Raw genomic sequence first — 21,840 nt, 5'->3', positions numbered from 1 at the left:
CACACCACATGTGTTGAGGGAGAGAGAGGGGAGCCACAACACACACGCACGCATGCCACATGTGTTGGGGGGAGCAGGGAAGCTGCGACACACACACACACACACACACACACACACACACACACACACACACACACACACACACACACACACACACACACACACACACACACACCACCTGTGTTGGGGGGAGTTCGGCATAGCCACACCCATGTGTGTTGCTTGTTGACGCCACACTCATGGGGCACTTTAACAATTTTCACAAACAGGTCAAATGTGGTCAGCTGCTCTCAACTCTTGTACCAGGAGCACAAATAGCTCCACTTTTTCTAAGTGTCCAGTGAGCGGTGTTGGATGTTTGTGTGTGACACCTGGAATTTGGCCGATACCTGCCAAGAGGGGGATCGAATGAGCATGCGCAGTGCACTCGCAGCCGCTGGTGTGTACAAACGGTTGTAGCGACAGCTGTATGAGGCGTTTGAGGCGGCTCCGATTTTTCATGTGTGCCATTTGACTCCTCCTTTGTGTGCCATTCTGCCGCTATCATGTTATGTGTGAAGCGGCCCTAATGTACGAGGTCTGTCCATAAAGTATCGTACCTTTTTATTTTATTTTTTTAAACTATATGGATTTGATTAATGTGTTTTCACGTCAGACAAGCTTGAACCCTTGTGCGCATGCGTGAGTTTTTCCACGCCTGTCGGTGACGTCATTCGCCTGTGAGCACTCCTTGTGGAAGGAGTGGTCCCACCCCGTCGTCGGATTTTCATCGGCGTGTTAGAGGACAAGTTGCGACATGCCTATCTCGGCTTTCAATGCTTACCAGTCGAGTGAGTTATAAGAGAAATTGTGGAGAGCTGGGCATGTCCGAACTTGTCCTCTGACACGCCGAAATGGAGGCGTTCTTTGTCTCGCTCGAACAGCGAATCGGTCATGACGCACAAAGCCTCCGCGCAGCTTTCCACGACAAAATCTCTTGTTAAAAGTGAAATCTGCCGGAAAATTGTTGATGTCCAGCTCTTGTGATAACCAGATAAAGTGCACACAACGGTCCCAGCTCCACACAGCCATCCGTTTAGAAATAATCCGGTGGTTCGTGCCTGTCGTCGCGGCTCGGAGCGCGGCACGCCAAGCGCCATTGTGGGCCATCCTTAAAGCTGTAGTAATAGTCCTTATTCTCTGTGAAGCCTGTAAAATTTTCACCGAAAACCAGATAAATTTTTGAATGGTTTCCAGGTGCCAGTCTCTAACAGCTTCTGAAAAAATTCTGATGGAAAAAAATCCCAAATCATTCCGCCATTTCCAGAGAATGAAAATCCGACGACGGGGCGGGACCACTCCTTCCACAAGGCGTGCTCACAGGCGAATGACGTCACCGACAGGCGTGGAAAAACTCACGCATGCGCACGAGGGTTCAAGCTTGTCTGACGTGAAAACATATGAATCAAATCCATATAGTTTAAAAAAAAATAAAAAGGTACGATACTTTATGGCCAGACCTCGTACATGTGATTTCTTAGTTTTTTATTTTTAATAAATTTGCAAAAAAAAAAAAACAACTTTTAATGTTGTCATTAGGGTGTTGTGAGTATTTTGAGGGGGAAAATGAATTTCATCCATTTTGGAATAAGGCTGTAACATAATAAAATGTGGAAAAAGTGAAGTGCTGTGAATACTTTCTGGACGTACTGTAAACTGACAGTAATTTACAGCTGTACTGAAATCTTTTTTGTATCTTATATTTATTTATTTTTATTCATGTAAAGATGAGTTGTAAAAATGAATAGGCATCTCTTGAACTGACCCCTGAGACCCAGGTGCACTTATGCAACATTTACAAAAAAAATGCACTGAAGGTCGACGCATATACGTAGACTTTTTTTTTAGATCAATTACACAAAGAGCTCATTTATGTCACATTTATGGTAAATCTATTTGTGCATTTCAAATGGTGTAACCGTTACTGCCTTCCTACTTTCATACATCCTTTATGTCAGCATGGATGTTCAGTACCATATCTACTAGAAGGCACTGTAGATCTTCTTTAAAGTTTGTGACATCAAACATGACAATGCTTGAAGAATTCACAATAATGTATTTACTGCAAATGAAACAACACTGAACCAGCAGTGTTGGTGGTGTGTGCAGCCATTAATATGTCCCCACATGATTTTTTATCTAGGAAATTATGAAAATATCGCACAATTGTTAACTGTCATTTTCGGGGCACTTTTGCCTCGGGTTGTGTTGCAATTAAAGTTTTGCTATAGTCTCTCCTGATTTCTGGTGGCACTGTGCCGTTTCATCAATACTTTTCACAAATATAGTCAAAACGAAAGCAGAGTGCGAGCAGAAGACTCCATCAGTATCCGTGTTTTCGCATGAGCATAAAGGAGCCTTTAGTCTGTGAAATCTCTATAGAATTTTCAACATAATTTTACACATAATAATATTGCTAATAATAACAATGTAATGAAAGTCAGTTCTATAATCTCACATATCTTCACTGTCACAATTTATATGGTTTTGCCTTTATTTTAATCATGTGCACATGCTAAGCTTTGCAAAACATTAATTTAATTGTAAACAAACATTATTTTAATAATTACCATGTTTGGTTTTTCTTTCTACTTCTGTTTTGCACTTTTTACATTTTATTATAGTGAGGCATTTTGTCAATTTTCATATAAATGTTACAAATGTTCATGGAATATGATGATGAGGTTTGAGTTACAGACTAACTGCCTTGGGTGAGTACATAATTAAATTTTTGATGAAATAATGAATTAATGATGAATGATGCTATAAATAGCCACAGTCATGCATAATGACCACGTCTTGGGATCAAAGCTCTTGCTCTGTTGGACCTCAGCAAAGTGATGTGGTGTAACTGTACGTATTTCTCCACAATTAGACTCATGCAAGTAGATGGTTAATGATCTGTCTATGTCCATTTTTGGCTACATTCACGACTGATTTTGAGGATAACAGAAAGCACTACCATACTTTGCAAAGATTTAGACATGCCTTTGGGTGGATCAGTAGTTAGCACTCTTGTCTCACAACAAGAAGGTCTGGGGTTTGATTCTACCCATGCCCAGTTCTTTTCCCTGTGGAGTTTCCATGTTCTTCACATGTCTGGTGTTTCCTCTGCCCCAACATAAGCAGCATCTCAACATCTAGAGTTGGTCCCCAGGTGTCAGGCTATGGCTACCCATTGGTCCTAGTGGTTGGATTGTGCCTAACTGTAATTAAGATAGGTTAAATGCGGAGGTAACATTTCTGTTGTTTCTTCTTCTTCTCCTTCAACCTAGACTTTTAACAACAATGTAGCATTTGATGTTTTTCATCAGTCAATAGAAAATCTATAATTTGACATGTTGAAGCATTCTTTATCTGACATAAATCAAATACAGTTGGACATATAAGTATTTGGAAAGTATAAAGTTTTTGAAAATTTGCTCCTGTATCACCAAAATGGATTTGAAATGCAGCAATTAAGATTTGCTTGTACGTAGTGTTGATTTTCAGCTTCAATTCAAGGGGTTTCACAATAATATCCTATTAACCATTTGGACAATTAAGTGAAAAGGTGTGGCCTGTCTGCATATTAGTCCATGTCAGATTAAACAGACAAATGGTCTGGAGTTAATTTTAAGCATTGAATTTCACAAGAATGGTCAATATGAGGTTCAAAGAGGTGTTGATGCAAGTGAAGGAAGCCACAATTAGGCTGAAATAACAGATAGACAAAAACTGTAAGAACACCAAATCAATGTGGTACATTCTTAAAAAGAAGGAAACTAAGCAGCACCAAAAGGCTTGAAAGACCAATAAAGATAACTACAGCCTATGGTGGCAGAATTATTTCCTTGGTGAGGAAAAACTCCAATGATCCAAGCCAAGAACAGTCTTGGAGGTAGTATATGGATCATTGGCAAAGTCTACAAATAAAATGCATGTTCATCAATAGAGACAGAGAGGGCTTTTGGCAAGATACAAGCCAGTGGTAACACTAAAGAATGTGAAGTACAGGTTAGACTTTGCCAAAAGACATATAGTAGCTGAAAAGCCTGCTAAGACCGGCAACAAGTATTTTTGCACAGGCAAAATCAAGGCTGAGTGATGCAATTCCATCCGTTATTTAAGTAGGACCCTTCGGCTTCTCCCTTGTTTCACTCAGGGTCACCGGAACAGATCCACCTCGGATGTGTATGTTGATTTGGCACAACTTTTACGCCAGATGCCCTTCCTGATGCAAATCCACATTACATGGAGTATATGGCACCAAACCTTCCACAATGGAAACAAGTGCACTTAACTGCTTGGCCACTACCCCTGCACTGATGTTTATTATGTAATGCCTGGTAAAAATCCTATAATGAATTCTGAAATGTGCACATGTAGTTGGGCCATACAATAAGCTCGGATTCAGCCAAATGCTGCAAAAGTGATCAAACAGACTGACAGATGTGATTAATGACCCAAAATATACTGCCAAAGCAACCTAAGACCTTTTCAAGGCAGCAGCATAGAGTATTCTTCAATGGTCAAGCCAGTCACGTGACCACAAGCGAATAGCGCATGCTTTTCACTTAGTGAAGACAAAATTGAGGGTATAAAGACCCACAAACAAGCAGCAACTGAATGAGGCTATACAACCCCTGGCAAAAATTATGGAATCACCGGCCTCAGAGGATGTTCATTCAGTTGTTTAATTTTGTAGAAAAAAAGCAGATCACAGACATGACAGAAAACTAAAGTCATTTCAAATGGCAACTTTCTGGCTTTAAGAAACACTATAAGAAATCAAGAAAAAAAGATTGTGGCAGTCAGTAACGGTTACTTTTTTAGACAAAGCAGAGGAAAAAAATATGGAATCACTCAATTCTGAGGAAAATATAATGGAATCACCCTGTAAATTTTCATCCCCCAAATTAACACCTGCATCAAATCAGATCTGCTCATTGACATTGACCCTATGCCATGACATTGACCCTATGTGTCTTTTTGCAAGGAATGTTTTTGCAGTTTTTGCTCTATGGCAAGATGCATTATCATCTTGAAAAATGATTTCATCATCCCCAAACATCCTTTCAATTGTCCAAAATATCAACATAAACTTGTGCATTTATTGATGATGTAATGACAGCCATCTCCCCAGTGCCTTTACCTGACATGCAGCCCCATATCATCAATGACTGTGGAAATTTACATGTTCTCTTCAGGCAGTCATCTTTATAAATCTCATTGGAACGGCACCAAACAAAAGTTCCAGCATCATCACCTTGCCCAATGCAGATTCGAGATTCATCACTGAATATGACTTTCATCCAGTCATCCACAGTCCACGGTTGCTTTTCCTTAGCCCATTGTAACCTTGTTTTTTTCTGTTTAGGTGTTAATGACCACCTCTTTACTCTCACAAGGATCCTGGAGGGTGCCTGGGAGTATGCCCACCCAGTCTACATGTGTTTTGTGTACTTGGAGAAGGCGTATGAGGGTACCCCGGGAGATACTGTGGGAGGTGCTGCGGGAGTATGGAGTGAGGGGGTCCCTTCTCAGGGCCATCCCATCTCTGTACTCACAAAGCGAGAGCTGTGTTCGGGTGCTTGGCAGTAAGTCGGACTCGTTTCCTGTGGAGGCTGGCCTCCGCCAGGGCTACGCCTTGTCACCAATCCTGTGTGTGATATTCATGGACAGGATATCAAGGCATAGTCGGGGGGACGAGGATTTCTAGTTTGGTGGGCTCAGGGTCTCATCACTGCTTTTTGCAGATGATGTGATCCTGTTGGCTTCATCGGCCGGTGACCTCCAACACTCACTGGATCGGTTCACAGCCGAGTATGATGCGGCTGAGATGAGGATCAGCACCTCTAAATCTGAGGCCATAGTTCTCAGCAGGTAACCGATGGATTGTCTATTCCGGTTAGGGAATACGGCCTTGCCCCAAGTGAAGGGGTTCAAGTACCTCAGGGTCTTGTACACGAGTGAGGGGACGATGGAGTGTGAGATTGACTGGAGAGTCGGCGCAGCAGGGGCGGTATTGCATTCACTCTACCATACTGTTGTGATGAAAAGGGAGCTGAGCCAAAAGGTGAGGCTCTTGATCTACTGGTCAATGTTCATTCCTACTCTCACCTATGGTCATGAGGGTTGTGTCATGACCGAAAGAACGAGATTGCGGATACAAGCAGCCGAAATGGACTTCCTCAGGAGGGTGGCTGGTGTCTCCCTTAGAGATAGGGTGAGAAGTTCAGTCATCCATGGGGAGCTCGGAGTAGAGTCACTGCTCCTTCGGGTTGAAAGGAGCCAGCTGAGGTGGTTTGGGCATCTGGTAAGGATGCCTCCTGGGCGTCTCCCGAGGGAGGTGTTCCAGGCACGTCCATCTGGGAGGAGACCCCGGGGAAGACCCAGGACTAGGTGGAGAGATTATAGCTCTCCACTGGCCTGGGAATGCCTCAGGATCCCCCAGTCAGAGGTGGTCAATGTGGCACGGGAAAGGGAAGACTGGGGTCCTCTGCTGGAGCTGTTGCCCCTGCGACCCGGACCCGGAAAAGCGGTTGAAGAGTGAGTGAGTGAGTGACAAAAATAAATAAGTGAAATGTGTGACTCCTTAAAAAAAAAATACATATTTTGCAATTTACATGCTTGCAGCGGCACGGGTGGTGGGCAAATGGTTAGTGCGCTTGGTTTCAGTGCGGAAGGTTTCCGGTTCAAACCCCACCCTTAGCACATTTCTCCATGTAATGTGGAGTCAAAACCTGTGCCAAATCATCATGTAGATCCACCTTGAATCTGCTGAGTGAAAACAAGGGAGCAGCCGAAGGGACTTATTATATTTATATTAATGACACTGAAAGGTAAAATATTTGCAAAGATGCATATTACCTATAGACTGTATATATGGTATTGCCACATGTGCAATGCGGGGGGGGGGATTAGATTTGTCAGGTTCATAACATCATATCTGTCAAATTAAGATCAAACATTTAAATAAATGAAAATAAATTAGTTATGATTTTTATTTTAGATCATTTCATACAGTAATGTGAACGTAACCTTTGGCTAATCATGGCCTCATGCATTCTGCAATCACACGGCATTCGTTTTGATTCAGCAGAATTTTATGCATTTGCGCCTTTCTCCCCTTTTTAGCCTTCTTTCTATTCTATTACATTTAACTACAAGTCACATTATGAAATCTGTTTGTGGTCTCTCCTCCGGCTCCTCTTTGCTTCTGACTCACTTCTTCATCATTCCTCTCTCCTCTAACTCTGTTCGCCTCAGAATGTCCTCTGTATCTGCAGGATATCAAGAGTGATTCAGTCCTGCGAGACAAACCATTCTGCACTGGACCTCCCTGTCTCCTAACTTTGCCCCATGTCTGCCTCCCGTCTTCCCTCTGCTGCAGCTGTTTGTCGCCCCACCAACACCTGGTCAGTGTTCCACTGTTGTGTCTGGGCTATGCCTAATCACTCACAGGATGACAGAGAGTACCAGGGTGCAGAGAGACAAAGACAAATTGCAACACAGAGGCAATGACAGTGAGTGAGAGAGAGAGAGAACAAAAAAGAAGCAGCGCCCAGCAAGAGCTGAAAGTGACAAAGAGCACCTTAAACAAGAGAAGATATCTGGGGCCACATTTAAATAACACATCTGGGTGCGTTTAAATAGCCTTTGTTTCACTCAGTGGACTACACATCATGCACATGCATGACCAAAGGCCGAGTTACTCACCACCAGCTTTGGGCTCCTCTTGGCTGGCACGACTCCTGCAAAGCAGCGGCACAGAGACAGAGAGATCATTAATGACCTGCGGTGATCTTTCCCCTGTCCCCTCGCAGAAAATCTCCCCAAGACCAAACAGATGGACTTCCTGCTGCAGAAAAAAAAGCGCAAGTCGCCCAGCTCTCTCCTCCTCCTGCTCCTCCTGCTCCTTTGCTTGTGTGTTGCTTTCTCACTGAGCAACACAGTGCACTACACTCCTCACTAATGTAAGTGATCTCCTCCCTCTGTGCTGTCAGAAGAGGAGCTGCTGATCAGTCTTTATTAGACAGGCTGACTGATGCTGCAGAAGCTTCTGTAGTCTTCTGGTCCTCTCTCCCCAATCTGCCTGATGGTACAGATGCTGCCCTAAACGCTCCGGCTACATCTCAGTTGTTACCCAAAGATCTCAGTAGTTTGAGGTTTAAATGGGAGAAGCGGCTCAGGAAGTACAGAGCTGCTTCTTTTCCTCTCCACACCCCTCCTGCTTTTCTCAAGGCTTACATTCAGAATCAGATCCTCTCTCTCCATCCCTGTCCCCCCCCCCCCTCCTCCTCTAAAGTGCACTTGCTCTCCTCTCTCTCTCTCTCTCTCTCTCTCTCTCTCATATACCAGTTAACACATACAGTATCAACAAGAAGATCAATCTCATTTGTGCTGATGAAATATTAATCGTCGTTGTCGGGGGAAACAACTCAAAGTGTACAAGTGTAGGGAATAATCTGCATCTCTACGTAGCTGCCATATTTCACATCCACATCATCATTTTACTTTCTTCACCATCAAACACCAAATCAAAGGCGTCATCGCTGATTCTTGGCCGTTTTGTGGCAAAAATGTCCTATTTCCTTAACACTGCACAATATGCTGTGTGACAAAAATAGAGCACCGAAATGCTCGAAAGACACGAGGCTGCACATGGGACAAAGAGTTGCCGTTTCCATGGCAATCGCGTAACGCTGTACAGCGCGGCATCAATGTGCTTTTTTAATGCGAGGAGTAAACAGCAGCACATTTTTGATCGCTGAGCATCATCCTCCCTCATATCACTCCAGTACAAAGACCGCGACTCCGACAACACCTGATACTGAGCGTGTACCAGGAGAAACACCTGGAAATATTAATGGAACGTTCCTACATGCAACTACTTGCAAGCTTCCATCTTTGGCTGTTTCTTCAGTTGCAAAAAGTCATTAAATGTTAAAGCTCTCCGTTGCTGCAAAGCATCTCTCTCTACATGATTCATAATTCATCCTCTGTATACTCTCTCTCTCTCTGTGTGTGTGATTAAAGCGTTCCAGTTACTGTAGCAAGTGGAACATTTCAGTTTTTTAATGTGCTAATGAAACTTTCTGTGTAAATGCAACTGTGCAACATATGTACATTGGTGGCACAGTTCAGCGAATGAGCTAACAGCTAATTAGCAAAGCTAACCTTTTCATTAGTGGACTAGCTTCCACTAAATTTAGTTCTGCTAACTTTAAGTCAGCCAACACTTAAAAAATAATCATTTTAACAATAAAACATGTTTGTAAGCATCGTGTGATTTCCCCGTTTTCACTCATACAATAAGCAAAAATCAACGCATCACGCAAAGTCAACAAGCATCACCTCGAGCAGGTGGAAGAGGAGGATGTGAACTTTTATTTCTTAATATTCTTATTTATTTTATAATTTCTGTACTGTGAAGAGGCAGCACGTTGGCTTAGTGGTTAGCACTGTTGCCTCAGAGTAAGAAGCTCATGGGATCGATCCCCACCTGTGACTTTTATGTGTGGAGTTTGCATGTTCTCCCCGTGTTTGCATTGGTTCTCTCCAGGTGCTCCGGCTTCCTCCCACATCCAAAGGACATGCAGATTAGGTGAACCAATTACTTTAAATTGATTATAGATGGGTGTGCAGGTGTGAAAGTGTTTGTCTATATGTAACCCTGTTATAGACTGGCGTCCTGTCCAGGATGTACCCTGCCTCACGCCCCATGACTGCTGGAATAGGCTGTAGCCCCCCGTGACCCCCAGTTGGAGTAAGCGGGTATGGATGGATGGATGCACTGTAAACAAATTGCATGCTGAATGGGGATGATGTTTAACTTTATTTTTTTTTCTGATAATTATGTGCATCTTGATCATCATCTGCTTTTGACATGCTAAACCTTTATGGGAACCTCCATGTTTATACTACAACATCTTAAATTTTCAGTTCTTTAGGTGTGTTTTCCATGGTTTTAGAACCAAAAAAACAAACCTAAGCTAAAATCATATGTTAGTGGTTAATTGTAGTTTCAGCTGAAACTGAAATTTGGACTAGCTGTGCCCAACATTGCACACATTGTGTGTGTGTGTGTGTTAATAAACGTAAGCGTGGAACTGAAAGCAAATTGATTATCAAGGAAGCAAACTTTAAGTGGAGAAAATTTTATTTGATCCCAGCCCTACATTCCTCCACTATAGCTCGTGTCAGCCAGATCAGCTGATTTACATGCTGCTCAGTGAGGCTGCACATCTTCATGCACAGTGCAGCCTTTAAATCCCTTTAAAACAACTCGGGCATTGTGATGCTGATGTGAAAGTACAGAGTTGATCACATCAAGGCAAGTGTTACATTTATGCATCTCTGCATCATAAAGCATGAATATGCACTTATATTGATATTAACACACGCAGGTACACAAGACGTGCTGAGAAATGTTGTCAGCACACACCCATATATATATATATATATATATATATATATATATATATATATATATATATATATATATATATATATATATATACATACATACAGTGAGGCAAATAAATATTTGATCCAATGTCAATTTTGCAAGTTTTCCCACCTACAAAGAATCGAGAGGCCTTACTTTTTATCATAGATACACTTCAATTGTGAGAGACAAAATCTAAAAAAAAAATGAGAGCGGCACTCTGAGCAGGGTGACCATTGGGATTATTTGATATCAACTCCACTCACCATGTTTGGAGGATGAGAACAACCCCAAGAACACTGTGAAGCATGTCAGTGGAAACATCATTTTTGGGGGTGCTTTCCTGCAAAGGGGACAGGATGACTGGACCATATTAAAGGGATGATGGATGGGGTCACGTATCACAAGATTTTGGTGAACAACCTCCTTCCCTCAGTAAGAGCATTGAAGATGAGTCGTGGCTGGGTCTTCCAGCATGACAATGACCCCAAACACACAGCCAGGGCAACTAAGGAATGGCTCTGTAAGAAGCATTTCAAGGTCCTGGAGTAGCCCAGCCAGTCTACAGACCTGAATCCAGAAGAAAATCTTTGGAGGGAGCTGAAACTCGAAACCGGAAAGATCTGGAGAAGATCTGGAGGATTGGGCCAAAGTTCATGCTGCAGTGTGCAAACTTGGTCAAGAGCTACAGGAAACGTCTGACCTCTGTAACTGCAAACAAAGTTTTCTGTACCAAATGTTATGGTCTGTTTTTCTGTTGTATCAAATACTTATTTCATGCACTAAAATGCAAATTAATTGTTTAAAAATCATACAATGTGATTTTTTTTTTTTTTTTGAGATTCTGTTTCTCACAGTTGAAGTATACCTATGATAAAAATGACAGACCTCTCCATTCTTTGTAGGTGGGAAAACTTGTGAAATTGACACTGGATCAGTACTTATTTGCCTCACTGTACATATACGTATACATACATAGATACACAAACGCATACATTATATATATATATATATATATATATATATATATATATATATATATATATATATATATATATATATATAAAATGTGTGTGTATGTCCAAAAGCTGCTGAATTGCAGGAAAACTCTTCTCAATACCACAGAACCCAAAGTTCCTCTAGTTAATAAGGTTCTGAATTGATCTGAAATTCTGTACTGTGGGCTTAAAAGGTTTGATTTTATTAATACAAAGCCAACTTTCAATCAGAATGACTAAGTATAGCTATTATCATCCAAATGAGAAGGCAAGTAAATAAATTAGAAGTAAACGGAGTGCTGTCAGTTACTCTGACCCAAACTGACTTTAATCAACAGAATGGAAAAGGTTGCAGCCTTGCAGACTTTAAATGCAGACAGTGAAGTACTATCACTAAATTACAGAGGAAACTACAAACCAGAGAAAGATATAACTATGAGTACCGGTACATACAGACTTTTTACAGTAGAGAATGTGCCCGTTGATGGTTTTCGGTTCTGGCTGCATTTCCAGAATGGTTTTTCATCTGATATAGACACTCAAAGCGCTTTCCAATGATACCTCATATTCACCCTTTCACACACTGATGTTTACGTGCTGTCATGCAATGTGCCCAACTGCACACCAGGAGGAATTTGCTCAGTGGCATCTGTGTGTTCTTCCTGCCTGATGGGTAATTACACCAAGGATCCTCTGGTAATACTTCTCCTTCTCCAATTTCTAGGCCCTAACGGTTGTGTATATTTTGTGTTAATACTGCCTTTGCACTGGCGAGCTCATCCTCTCAGTATAAAGTGATTCCAGCACATTCGACAGCTGAGGTGATCAAGTGCAGCAAAAGATCTTCACCTTCTTGGCTCTTCTCAACACATGGCTGGCTAACCCTGGTTTATGTGTTTACATGGAACTACTGTCACAGTGGAATGGTTCTGCATCACTTAGCCAATCTATCACATGACTCAGGTCTGGTCACATTCAAGTAAGAGCATATGCTGGTTGTGCATACTGTCTTATGCAACACCCCACAGAACTGCCTGGGTCCTGATTGGCAGACACCAAGCTTCAACCTCTGGTGCTGATAAATTAAACCAACACGGAAGTGTTAGATCTTGCAGTACCTTCAATGGCTGCTAGGGCTGGGACCAAATGTGAGTCAGTTCCAATCGACCTGAGTTAAAATATTCACCTTAACAATAGAAATAAACACGTTTACATCCTGGTCTCTACAGCTAGTTTGCCCATTCATGACAACTGTATGGGGTGGGGGCATTTTTTTTTCTAAATAATTAATTTAAACTACTTTAAACCATAACATTATGAATAATTAGAGGTGTATTAAATTAGAGCAAGCCATGTTCACGGCCCAGTGAGCTGAGGCAGCTACAAGTGGCTGCAAACTGCTGTGGTCTTGACCATGTTTGTACTTTCTGAGCATTTTATTGCCAATATCTGAGATAATATTGCTTATTGTGCAGTTAGTTGTTTGAGTGGATGATCTAAGAACACTGTGCCCCAGTATTTCCTCTGAATGACATTGCTGCATTTGATTTCAAAATTTGCAGCATTAGCAGTATTTTCAAGGTATGGACAGTTTGGTGAGGTTATCATCATGGTTACTATGCTAACATAGTGGTCGTAATTTTTAATACCTGCACACAAACCACTCGCAAAAAATATGCGTTATTCAAACACATGAACCAAGGTTAACCTGTTAGCTTTAGCTATGGAAACTCTGATATTTAGAAAATGTTCAGGCTTCACTTGTTTCATTTATGTCAAGCTGATCTTGCCTGCAACATGTGTTTGGGAGATAGATGGAGTCAGGCAGTTGGTTCCAAATGGTGACATTTGAAGCTGATCCATATGAGCTTCGAACCAGCTCTTGAGAAACTGATACATGCACCTTCACATGTCCTGGTCCAGACTCTGAGATTCTCAGGATTGAGATATATCTGCCAGCCCAGTCTTTTTTTTTTTTCATGGTACCATTGCGAAATGTCTACATTTTGGTGACGCAGCCATTGTTGGATCACCCTAAGCTCCCCCCCCCCCCCCCCCCGTGCTGTGTCACCCTAATTTTTCTGATACCATCACAAAAATTTTGCATGACACCATCACAAACTTGGCGTGAGATCATGTTGTACCTGCACACTGGAACATTCTTGGAGAAACACACCATATGACAAATGCGCCATTTCCTCACAATCGGGACCTCTGTATATCTCTCAATGAGACACTGTAATTTTGCACATGCATAAGTATGGGAGTGGCTGCTCTACACTTGACAAAAACAACAAAAATATTCATATCATGCCACCAAAAAAATCTAAAATCACAACCAACAGCTTTAGTTGGTGAGTAGAAAACATCAAGCTTACTGAAAATGTGAAAAAATGTGTGCACCTGTGTGAGAAATAGTGTGCATATTTTCATGTGTGGGTCTTTATTTCATGTTGACACCACAGCACTGAATAAGCTGGAGGTTTTAGAAATAATTCTGCAGCGAGGTGAACTGCCCCAGAGATTCAGTGTACTGCTAGAGCTGTGACCTTGGTGGTTTTGCAAAGAGCCCACACAGAACGAGTGAATGGTCCTTCCTCCGGGTGAGAGGGCCCACGATATGAATAATGTGGTCCTGTGCTGGGTCAAATCTGGAAGCAATTGTCTTTACTCCATTTACAATACTGTTCTATGAGCCTGTTTTCTTTCGTCATTTCTGCCAAATGTTATCAGCACATTTCACTCCTCTGCATTCACGTATATTTTTCTCTCAGTCTGTTCCTTTATCTTTTCCTTTTCTCCGTCTCTCAGGGGACAGGTAGCACTGTGCACAATCGTCATGGCAACAACGACAGGAAGACAAGATGGAGGAGTTATAGCTGGCCAGGCCTCCTGTACTGATTGTGATAACCTTACTTTTTAAAAACAAAAATAAATAAATAAATACACCTTGTAATTTAAATGGGAGTTGAAATTGATTAGATTCAAATATTTATTAGTTATTTACATTTACAGTTATTAATATTATTATTATTATTTACACTGAGATTTGCACTTGTAGCAGCTTCTGTACAAAAATCACAAAATGTGAAAAATGCTCTCGTGAACTTATGCTGATAGTTAAAGAAGGCTGAGCGAGAGCAGAGTGTAGGATTTGCCAGCTTTAATATCACTCCACACTTTTCAGCTTTTCAGCACTGGATGTAGGCACTGAAATTGGAAAATTCTCAGCTGGCTTGTGTACATACAAATTTTTTTTATTTTGAACCATTTTTACTGCAAACAGCCTTTGAGGTGCTACTAAACATACCTTGCACATTTCCACTGCGAAGACTTAACTTTTCCATCCTTACTCCTCTGAGTATAAAAGGTGCATTCATTGAAAAGGCAATTGTCAGGTTTTGCAAATGATGAAATGTGGCTCTGACCAGTTTTGACACTGTTCAGCTATGCAGAGAGTATTCTGCAAAGACAGTCTGACATTTATTTGAATTTTTAAAGCTAACTTTCAGCCTCAGCTCACAGAGTATCTGAGATTAGCCATCGGCAAAATATTCTGACGCTGTTCTGAGTGATTCTGCCTCCCGGGTAATATCAGTATAGTGTTGAACTGTAGTATAGGTGTAGTATTACAGTTTTTTTCATTCATGTGTGTCTGATAATGTTGACAGCAGAGCTGAAGATGCCCCCCCCCCCCCCCCCACTGCTGCATCTGGCATGACGTAACTGACACGTTGGGGGATGTTAACTGCCGCATCTGACGCTTGTGGTGTGAAAAGCCCATAATATTAGCAACTACATTCCATTCACGAGCACGCTGGGACATTTCCTTCAAAGCTACGTAAAGCCACTTTCACACCGGGCCCACTTCGAGTTGCGTCATGCGGCGTCATGACGATGCCATGTGGAAGCAACCCAGTGCCGAGACGATGTAGCACGAGGGGCGCAAAGGACGAAGTGAATTGAATGCCAAAAATTAAACATGTTAAATTTTTTTGCATCATGTGCTCGACGCAGAAGTTAATTGGTTTCAACACAAGTCAGAGCAACGCGACGGTACAAGCCACAGCCTCACAATACAACGTTACCCGATGCCAATTTACGTATGACTCCTGCTGTGTTCCCTTGTTCCCGCAGTATAAATCATGCAGGATTGTTTTTATAGGATTGTTTTAAAGAGCACAGAAAAAATACTGATTGCATCTGCTGCTGCAGCTCCTCGCTCTTCTCTCACAAATGTGCTTAAATAAAGTCCATAAAAGTCCTGCACACAGACTGATTGCCAGAGATAGGGCATGCCCATATCCAGTAAAAAGTCCAGACATCTCCAGTCCACTCACGGACGATTTGTTCGTGCGTGCAAATGTGAACAATTAAAAGAAAGAAAAAAAACTGTCTAGCTGCTGCAGTTCGTCACTCTCCCCTCAAGCTCTCTCATTATTCTGTTAAATAAAGGACAAAAAAGGAGATAAGTCCTGCTCACAGACTGATTGCCAGAGACAGGACATGTCCACATCAAGTATAACTCAAGACATCTCCACATTTACTCATGGACGGTTCGTTTGCACGCATGCGCAGCTCGCAGTCAAAGGAAAAAAGATAAACTATAACAGAACTCAGAGTGCGCATCGGTACACATTTTAAATAACTGCATTGTTAAGAAGAAAATCAAATCTCACTTACATGCTTGTGACCTTGTACTATGTGCTCACTCTGACTGTGTAAGTCAGAAAGTATAGATTGATGAATCACAACCAAGATGACCAGATTAAGGCTTCTCCTCCTTGAGTTGAATTCTATGTTTTGCACTCTCTCGCTGCCCAACCTTTGCAAACAAAACCACCAGTGTTCAACAGATCTGATTGTCACATCAAATCCTCTTTGCTCACTTTCAATAAACACGATTCCCCGTCCTGCTATTTCTCCTATGCTTTTTCCTATTATCTGGCTTATCTCTCTCCTTGTGACTCCCATAACTGCTGTTTGTGAATGATTATGCCTTAGCTGGTAGTAATCACTTGAAAAGTCACTGCGGCATTATCAAGCCTAATGCTACGCGTACGTCTCAGTCCTGAGATGCATTATGATTTTATTTTTACTTTCGGCTGCTTCCGTTCATTCAGGGTTGCCACAGTTCATCCACATATTGATTTGGTAAAAGTTTTACGCCGGATGTTCTTCTTGATGGAACTCCACAAGGAGCAAGAGGTGTGATTATTATTGAACGTCCTTAATCGTTACAGATTTAGCTTGTGAATCCTTATCCTCCGTGTTCATATCTAAACATCCAGACAGCAGGTTAACTGATGAAATCCTGATCCCATGGTCACCTCGGTGTGTTTGTTTCTGCTCACTCCCATGGGTCACACAGTAATAACAGGCTGTGTGGGTGTCAATCATCTGGCCCTCCTCTTCCCATTCAGTCCTTCTCTTTTGGACTTCTCTTCTATACCTCTCCATAATTGTCCTCGGAGCACAATACTATGCTGCATCCATATCGTTTTCTTTCTGTCTCATACACCACGGCCTATAATGATGCTGACATTTAACGCGATATAGCAGTATTATTCCAGCAGTGGTGCACAGGGTCAGCTCATTAGAAGGCATAATTGATGTGCGGTGACGATCCAAACCTGTCACTAATAGCAAATTGGGTCATTTAGCATCGGCAACGAGTCAGCGACAATAACAACCTAATGCACTCATTGTCGACGTAAAAACTTGACAGTCAGTTAAACATTCTGTTCTGTGTTTACATTTCAACAACAAACAAAAAACAGTTTGCACCCAATCGTGTGTAATAACGAAGCAATAAAATAATTGCATTAATAGTCAATACAAGTCTGGGAGCATGCACTGGTGCTACACGCTCTCCCTGTGGCTGCTTGGGTTTCCTCCGGGCCCTCCGGTTTCCTCCCACAATCAAAAACATGCTTATTTGGAGTCTGCCCCTGACCAATGCAGCATCTCTACATCTGGAGTTGGTCCCTGGGTGTGGAACTGTGGCTGCCCACTGCTCCCGGTGGTTGGATTGTGTCTAACTGTAATTGGGATGGGCAAAATGCAGAGGACACATTTTATTGTATGTATGTATAATGACAATAATGACTCTTCTTTTTCAGTTATCACCTTAGGTCACTGTTTAGCATCCAAGACTCACAACCACACAGACAGGTTGCACCAGGACACTACACCATTTGTTCTCCTGCAAAGATGTCAGCATCGTCAAACAACTCTGTCCAGTGACCTCATGACTCCATAAGCTCTTCCCAGGCATCTCTCAATGCCCAACAGTAGTGGGCACAGTTCCGCTAATCTGCTAATTAGCGAAGCTAACATTTTCTGACATCCACCTAACATAACAGCTAACATCCACCGAGTTGCTGATCCGCAAGCTGCCCTTCCAGCGCCTGGTGAGAGAAATCACTCTGGACTTCAAGACCGACCAGTCTGCCGACCAGGCCAGTGAGGCTGACCTGGTCGGCAGCTTGCGGATCAGAAGCTTGGTGGATTTCTGGTAGCGGCGGATCTTTCTCAGCGCCACGGTGCCGGACATGTAACGGTGAGGCTTCTTCACACTGACGGTAGCTGGAGCAATCTTCCAGGTGGCTTTAGTAACCAGCTGCTTCCTCTGAACTTTTCCTCCGGTAGATTTAGGGGCAGTCTGCTTGGTTCTGGCCATATTAAGCTTACGCTGTGAAACTGCAGGCCACTTCATTACATCATCATTAAATTTGGTATCCGGTACAACATACGGATCCACTGAACCAACTGCTACACATCGATTACGATAAACAGCTTTATCTCGAGGGTTTAAAGCCTCGTAATAAGCTTTCATTGTCTCTATTTTCTTTCACGCGTCAGCCACGTAGTAATCCAAGATGGAGACGGGAGAAAATTGGTCATGTGAAAACTCTCTGTCTCTCTCTCTCTCTCTCTCTCTCTCTCTCTCTCTCTCTCTCTCTCTCTCTCTCTCTCTCTCTATATATATATATATATATACAATTATAATAGTGACAAAACAATATGGGGGGGAGGTGGTCCAGTAAGATTTCTTTTCATGGGGCCCATGGTGGGGTGCACTGTGCATTTCGGTCAATCCCCTGCATAATTCTCTACAGTGACTGGACAAGGTGTAGGGCAACAGTGGCAAACTGTAAGCTTATAATATCCTGCAAGAACATTTGAAAATGAGCAACTGGATATTCAAACATCTGACTGAGACATGAACATGCCTAGAACATTAACATTAGTAGATTTCCATATATGTCAAGGGTTGTCACATGATGCACAAAGGGTTGGTGTTTTGCAAAGAGCACTTTTGTAATCCCAAATTTTGTATTTTCTGTTTTTACTTAAATTAGATCATGTTGTGGAGAGTTGTATTCATTTTATGCACGTCTGCAACTCCACTGGTACGGGATACCAGTTGCACACAGGTTACTTTGTCAGTCTAGGCCGGTACACATCTACAGCTGGGTGGGCCGAGACAATGTAAATGAAGTGTCTTGCTCCAGAACATAAGTAATATGACAGGGAATCAAATTCACGTTGGCCAACTCTGTATTCTACTGAGGTACCTGCTCGGAATATTTTGATTCTGATTTCATGTAAAAAAAAAAAAAAAAAAAAAAGAAATCCTCAGTTGTCCACTGTCACAGTATCAGTGGGCAACACACTTGTCCCCAAACACTACTCAACCTTGGGGCACGCTACTCCCACATGCATGTGAGGCAGTCGAATTCTTAATTACAGTATATTGCTCCAATGCCAAAAAAAAGTCTTACCCTGGTAACTTATCATTATGTTTTCGGTAATCTTCTATCCATAGTCGTATGCATACCGTGATGGAATCCACCTTTATGTATTTATTTATTTGCTATAGACTATGTGTGCTATAGACTTAGACTGCTGGGGGGTTCCCATGATGCACTGAGTGTTTCTTTCTCTTTTTGCTCTGTATGCACCACTCTGCATTTAATCATTAGTGATTGATCTCTGCTGTCTTCCACAGCATGTCTTTTTCCTGATTCTCTCCCCTCAGCCCTAACCAGTCCCAGCAGAAGACTGCCCCTCCCTGAGCCTGGCTCTGCTGGAGATTTCTTCCTGTTAAAAGGGAGTTTTTCCTTCCCACTGTCGGCAAGTGCTTGCTCACAGGGGGTCGTTTTGACCGGTGGGGTTTTTCTGTAATTATTTTATGGCTTTTGCCTTGCAATATAAAGCACCTTGGGGCAACTGTTGTTGTGATTTGGCGCTATATAAATAAAATTGATTTGATTTGATTTGATTTATTTATTTCTCCCCCTGTCTGCATATATAGTAATGGTAAATGCCACACTGGCAGAACCATGGCATCCACCTTTAAACTCCACATCACTGATCTTTCACTTTGCCACCAACCAACCAACCAACTAAATATTTCATATTTTAAATCACTGAAAAACATTTGGTCGTTCATAATCACAGGTCGGGTAATTTTAAATAACATCATCACCCACGCAGAAAATGAAGTCACACTCAAGTTTTGAGAAAGACAAAAGGAAACATGACACCAAATATGGAGACTTCAGACGTCTCTGAGGCCCAATTCAGCTGCATCTTAATTCATAATGTATAAGATTCTGTGATCCAACAGAACCCCTCCCCTTCCCCCTTCCACATAATCCATCTCACCTCTTTATCCAGCCTCCCACTCCTTCTCTCCACCATGCTACCTCAGCCTGTTCTCTCGTTACCTCTTGTTCTCCCAACTAGAGCATGCATTTCAACCTGCTGCCCACTCTCTTCCTCACTTGCCTCTAATGCTGTCTCATTATGTCAATCTTTTCATGCCAACTGTTCAAAACGACATCTCTAATACAGTGAGTTCTTGTGCTGCTGCAGTGGAGTCACACGATCATAACATTCTTTATGTCCAAACCGCTGTTCCTACATACATTTTTCCACCTCTGCAGACAGAATACTTTAGAGGAAAACACTACGTACCTCTTTGCACCAGCATGGTGACTTCACTTCCTCGAGGACACTTGCTTAGCAGGTCCACCACCTGGTTGTGGCTCATGTTTTGGACATTTCTTTTATTCACCTCCATCAGAATGTCACCCTCCTTTAGACCACGGCAACGTGGATAGTCCACTATCTGCTTCACCCTCTGGCCTCCTCCGGTCAGGCTGTCAGCTATAGTGAAGCCAAATCCTTTGTCTCCCTTTTCCATGTGGATCGTGATCAGTTCAGGCTGGGTAGCTATGGATGAGGCTAAGGTGACCACATCACTGGAGTAGCTGTGTGAACTGTTAGAGGCCACTTCGGCTGAGGGGCTATGCGGCCGTGGCTCTCTCATGCCATTAACAGGCCCAACCTGGGCGGAAGGTGACTCGTACGTCTCCTGGCCATTAACAATAATGGGCTCCTTATCCAAGATGGCCACTGAGGTCACCAGGCTGGTGTTGGGGTCGTCAGGGTCAAAAGGAAGAGGATAACCACGGCATAAGGCCAGGTCCACCATGGAGCCGATGGGGATGGACTGGAAGATCTTCACCACTTGAGCGTGTGTGTATCCCAGCACAATGGTGTCATTTACACTGACTATCACATCTCCTGTAACAAAACATTATTAAACCATTAGTGATGTCATCCTTTCATACTTGATGAAATGTTTTTGACACTACTGCTGTTATTTTGAGGATGGGAGGTGAGAATGGAGTGATGGTCTGCCTGGGTTATTGGTGATTGTTACAACAGATTCTATATATACTGTTGAAAAGTTTCTATGATGTCACCCACAGGTTTTCTGAAGAGTTGCCTTGAAACTCAAAAGTCGCCAATCCAAATGTCACTGTCTTGGTAATACCTGCCTCAGCCAAGCTTCGAGGCAACCCATAAGTGGGGAAGAAGTGGAGTGTGGGCAAGCCAAGCAGAACCTGGGTGCGACGAATGTCGCCCAATCTCTCAGTTATCAAACTAACTAAAACTACCAGGATAACCTTGATTCATGTGTTTAGTATCAGTTGTTAATGCAGACTGGATGGTGGTTTGCAAAATGGATGGCTTTGATGTGGGTTTTGACTGGCATACTGCCTCAGTAACCGTGAAGTAACAGCAATGACAACAGCACCAAGCACTCAACGCCTGGTAATTAGTGCTAACAATGCCAATATGCAAATTAAATAGGACTGAAATTTCACTCATCGGAAATACTGGAGCACAGACCTCTTAGATCGTCTTATCTCAGATATCCAGAAGAAATGCTTAAAAAGGACAAATCCAAATCCACAGCAGCTCGTAGCCACTGTTAGCAGGGCTTTGGACTCAGCTTGCCAGCACGAGCCTGTCACTCAAAGTGAACACACACCTAATTATTCATAACTTTAT

The 21,840-nt window shown here is 42.5% G+C and overlaps 1 protein-coding gene across 1 annotated transcript in view; it reads right to left on the bottom strand.

The window, feature by feature from the left end:
* The window catches only part of LOC117512570 (membrane-associated guanylate kinase, WW and PDZ domain-containing protein 1-like), a 358,699-nt gene that overhangs the window by 99,547 nt on the left and 237,312 nt on the right, over positions 1-21,840 (bottom strand). Inside the window, exons 12-13 of the mRNA XM_034172699.1 lie at positions 20,455-21,066; positions 7,741-7,775 (exon numbers count right to left, since the gene is read on the bottom strand). Of these exons, the coding sequence (XP_034028590.1) occupies positions 7,741-7,775; positions 20,455-21,066 (647 nt within the window). The remainder of the gene's footprint in view (positions 1-7,740; positions 7,776-20,454; positions 21,067-21,840) is intronic.

The sequence above is a fragment of the Thalassophryne amazonica genome, chromosome 6 (assembly GCF_902500255.1).
Source record: "Thalassophryne amazonica chromosome 6, fThaAma1.1, whole genome shotgun sequence".
Taxonomy (NCBI): Eukaryota; Metazoa; Chordata; class Actinopteri; order Batrachoidiformes; family Batrachoididae; genus Thalassophryne; species Thalassophryne amazonica.
The sequence above is the reverse complement of the archived record's forward strand: the minus strand, read 5'-3'. Positions and strand labels throughout refer to the sequence as shown.